Below are 3337 nucleotides of genomic sequence, written 5' to 3'. Positions count from 1 at the left end.
GCTTCGTATATGGTTAACTAGGCTTAGGGTAACCCCGAAGATTGGCGGTTTGAGGAGTTGTTGAATAGTATGCCTAACCGTTGCGCTGCTGTTATTGCTAGATAGAATGCATATAAAGTACTAGTGCGAAATCCCGATCAGGAACTAGCTTAGATAATATATCGCGATTCGGCCTACTGATAAAACTCACCCGTGATACCTCCCTCGTACGTGTTTACCGAATTATTGGTGGTGGCATTAAATGCTGGTACACTAAATGGAGTAGTCGGTAGAAGGTGGTATAAAATGAGACCAGCTCTCAATTGATATTATTCCCCCGCAGCTGATGGGGTATTAATAACTTCTTACAAGAGGCAAATCCGTAAAACCGGAAATAACTCATCTAATATTCCTTGTTGTTTCGCAAAGCTGCTTCATGGCTTTGCTTTTATCGATGCACGATGCACGAGTACGAGTTACATGTACGCGTAAACATGCAGGTTCTCTCCGCTCCATGAGTAAAAAACAATATTGAACACGACCGTCGACACGAAGTATTCATTCATACATGACACCCAAGTTGTACTGGACAACCGTGGTGTAATATATAATATTGATGAGCCCAGGATGAAAACGCCTCCAACAAAGTGGATACACATAGAGTCAGAAACCAATAGAAAACTCGAACGGTTGCGCCATTCTTTGCAATCTTATCTTGAGCTTGTTGAGACATGATACGGAAAAGACGCAAGACCCACGCAGCCGTTCGGATTTGCGCTGATCTCGGACATCAGGAAAATTTCACATGCAGTCGCCTCCCTTCGAGAAGAATCAGTACAGGTCCACTACTTTGAATTCGCACCACGCAAATCCAACAGGCCAAAAGCCATAATCAGGGTCATTGAGCGACTAATACCACCCAAATTTCTCTGCGCTCTGCAAGTGAGGTGACATGGCAAACGAGTCCCTGAATGGTGCCGATCTCGAGCAGACCTCATCCCTCAAGGGGATGAGGCTCCACTGGATGCGTGCTCGTGAAAACATCGATATGCGATGGGCAGACTCATCCCTCATGGTATGCAGCTTCGTCTGTGGTCTCATCGATAGCGTCGCCTTCAACGCCGTTTCTGTTTTTGTTTCTATGCAAACAGGTTTGTCTTCCCTTTGGACCAGTTATTGCTTGTGTTCATCGCACTGACGGAAGACAGGCAACACGATTTTTATCGCCCTGGGTTCTGCCTCCCTTCCGGTCAGTCAGCCAACGGTTTGGGCTCGTGCTATCGTTTCGGTCGCTGCCTTCTGGGTCGGCTGCTGGTTCTTTGCGACGGGCCTACGGCAGCTTGGCCCGCGCAACAAATTGACTCTCTTCGCGTCATTCTTCATCCAGGCAGCCCTGATCTTTGTGTCGGCTGCAATGGCTCAGACGGATGTGGCGCCGGCCTTCGGGTATAAGAATCTCGACCCTTTGGTTCCATTCGACGAGGAACAGAAGCTGAGGGAGGAGGCCCACTACTCCTCTTACATCGTCATTGCCCTACTTGCGTTCCAGTCTAGTGGCCAAATTACACTCAGCCGTAGCCTGGGATTCAACGAAGTCCCAACAGTGGTTGTTACCTCTCTGTATTGCGATTTGTTCTCCGACCCAAAACTCCTTGACATGCCCCTGAGGTCCAATGTGAAGCGGAACCGACGCGTTTTGGCCGTTATTCTTCTGGTAGCTGGTGGTATCCTCGGCGGTTGGTTGCAACGAACGAGCGCGGGTATGCCAGGAGCACTTTGGTTGGCAGCGGGCTTGAAGCTTGCTATGGCTATTTCATGGCTTGGATGGAGGAGTGAGACCGTCTCTGGCTATGTTTGATCGAATAAAACGCATATATAACGGATGAATGACATAGGTATAGGCATAGACATAGACTTATAGACAACATAAGGCACCGCGCTTGTCAATTGCCCAGCCAAAATTATCCAAAGCACGAGGTTTGGTAGCTTCTATGCCGCACTACGCGGCTTAGAGAGCCTCCCGGATTCTGATACATCGGGATGTGAAGGCCAATGTACTTAAATAGAGGAACGAGGTTGTGAACAGTGCCTTATAACTTGACCAAACAATGAAACCCAAAATACATGACCTTGATACTCGGACATAAATGCTAGGGTACTCAATCCGTGCCCAGTATTCCCACTAAATACTATAAGAGACTCTTCAGAGCAATAGTGCAAATAATAGTTTCTCCGTATCGTTAGTAGAAAGCACCATGTTATGGCGGTCATTTTCCAACCGAGCAGCCGTTTCATTACCACGTTGAGACGCAGATATCGGCATCACACTGAGAGCCGCAGCAATGGCGACGCAGCCAAACGCAATTGCGACAAGATACACGATTTTGTATGACTCGGAGTTTGTCTGTAAGACTGCATGTTGAACTGCAGTCACAACTCTTCTGCGCCTTCGACAATAGCGTAAGCTGCTTCCGTGTTTGTGATTGCTGCCGTCACCAAAGCAGCCATGGATCCGACGAAGCCAGAGCTCCGAGCTGCCCTGCGAGCATGTCCTGGGAGAACCTGCGAGAACCGGCTGGTCTGCATCGATGTGTAGATGGCTGTGGTCACGGCACCACCGAGAAGTCGAAATGTGCTGATGAATCCGAGTCCGACACCAATAACCTTCTGATCCTTTAGATGAAACGAGGCCATACCGACCGAAAGTGACAAAGTGTACCGCAATTTCTTATTCAAAGCGACCCTGACGACGCGCACGCGGATACGGTTGTCCTCCATGATTTTGACGAGCCACGACGTACCTTGACATACTCGGAGCCCAGAGTACGCGCGGCCATAGAGGCTTCCATATTATTGGCTAGATTTCTTCTTCAAGAGGTGGATGTTGTTTGTATCTAAAGCTTCAATTCTGTAAATAGGGCATCAATGACGCACGTGGTCCTCTAGGCTGGTGTCAGACAAGAAGTCTGTTCGGAGTAGGAGTGGAGTGAGGGCCCACTAAGTAACGAGGTAGCGGAGAGGTAGTGGTGAAGGTGCCAATAGTGAAGGATATGTATTTATCGTCGACATCTTCCTCGATTCTATCGAGGAAGATGTCTACTTATATGGCTGTCCGTTCTCCTTGGCCCAGTAGAATCATACTGATGTGTTCTGACAGCTGGTAATTACCATCGGCAAGCAACCCACGTAAATAGCATGCCATACAATGTCTATTATATAAGATATCGTAGTACAATTGACCCCCTGGCTACAAGATTCAATCTGCAACACTACTCCAAAGTGATAGGCCAAGTTCATTGCAGTCGATCCAGGACTCGCGTGCAATATATACAAAGCGACACATGCCCTGGGGATCCCA

The 3337-nt window shown here is 48.2% G+C and overlaps 2 protein-coding genes across 2 annotated transcripts; one reads left to right on the top strand and one right to left on the bottom strand.

Moving 5' to 3' along the window:
• Positions 1 to 931: 931 nt before the first annotated feature.
• On the top strand, positions 932 to 1837 carry GMORB2_4741 (Protein of unknown function (DUF1275); the record flags this gene model as incomplete). The annotated part of the gene is made up of 2 exons (XM_035466715.1): positions 932 to 1130; positions 1188 to 1837. 2 exons carry the CDS (start codon positions 932 to 934, stop codon positions 1835 to 1837), a joined length of 849 nt encoding a protein of 282 aa, XP_035318128.1.
• Positions 1838 to 2409: 572 nt separating this feature from the next.
• GMORB2_4740 (Fungal trichothecene efflux pump (TRI12)) lies at positions 2410 to 2757 on the bottom strand (the record flags this gene model as incomplete). The annotated part of the gene is made up of 1 exon (XM_035466714.1): positions 2410 to 2757. One exon carries the CDS (start codon positions 2755 to 2757, stop codon positions 2410 to 2412), a length of 348 nt encoding a protein of 115 aa, XP_035318127.1.
• Between the last annotated feature and the right edge of the window lie 580 nt (positions 2758 to 3337).

This window comes from Geosmithia morbida (genome assembly GCF_012550715.1).
Source record: "Geosmithia morbida isolate 1262 chromosome Unknown scaffold_23, whole genome shotgun sequence".
NCBI classification, from domain to species: Eukaryota; Fungi; Ascomycota; class Sordariomycetes; order Hypocreales; family Bionectriaceae; genus Geosmithia; species Geosmithia morbida.
This window is presented reverse-complemented; position numbering and strand designations above follow the sequence as displayed.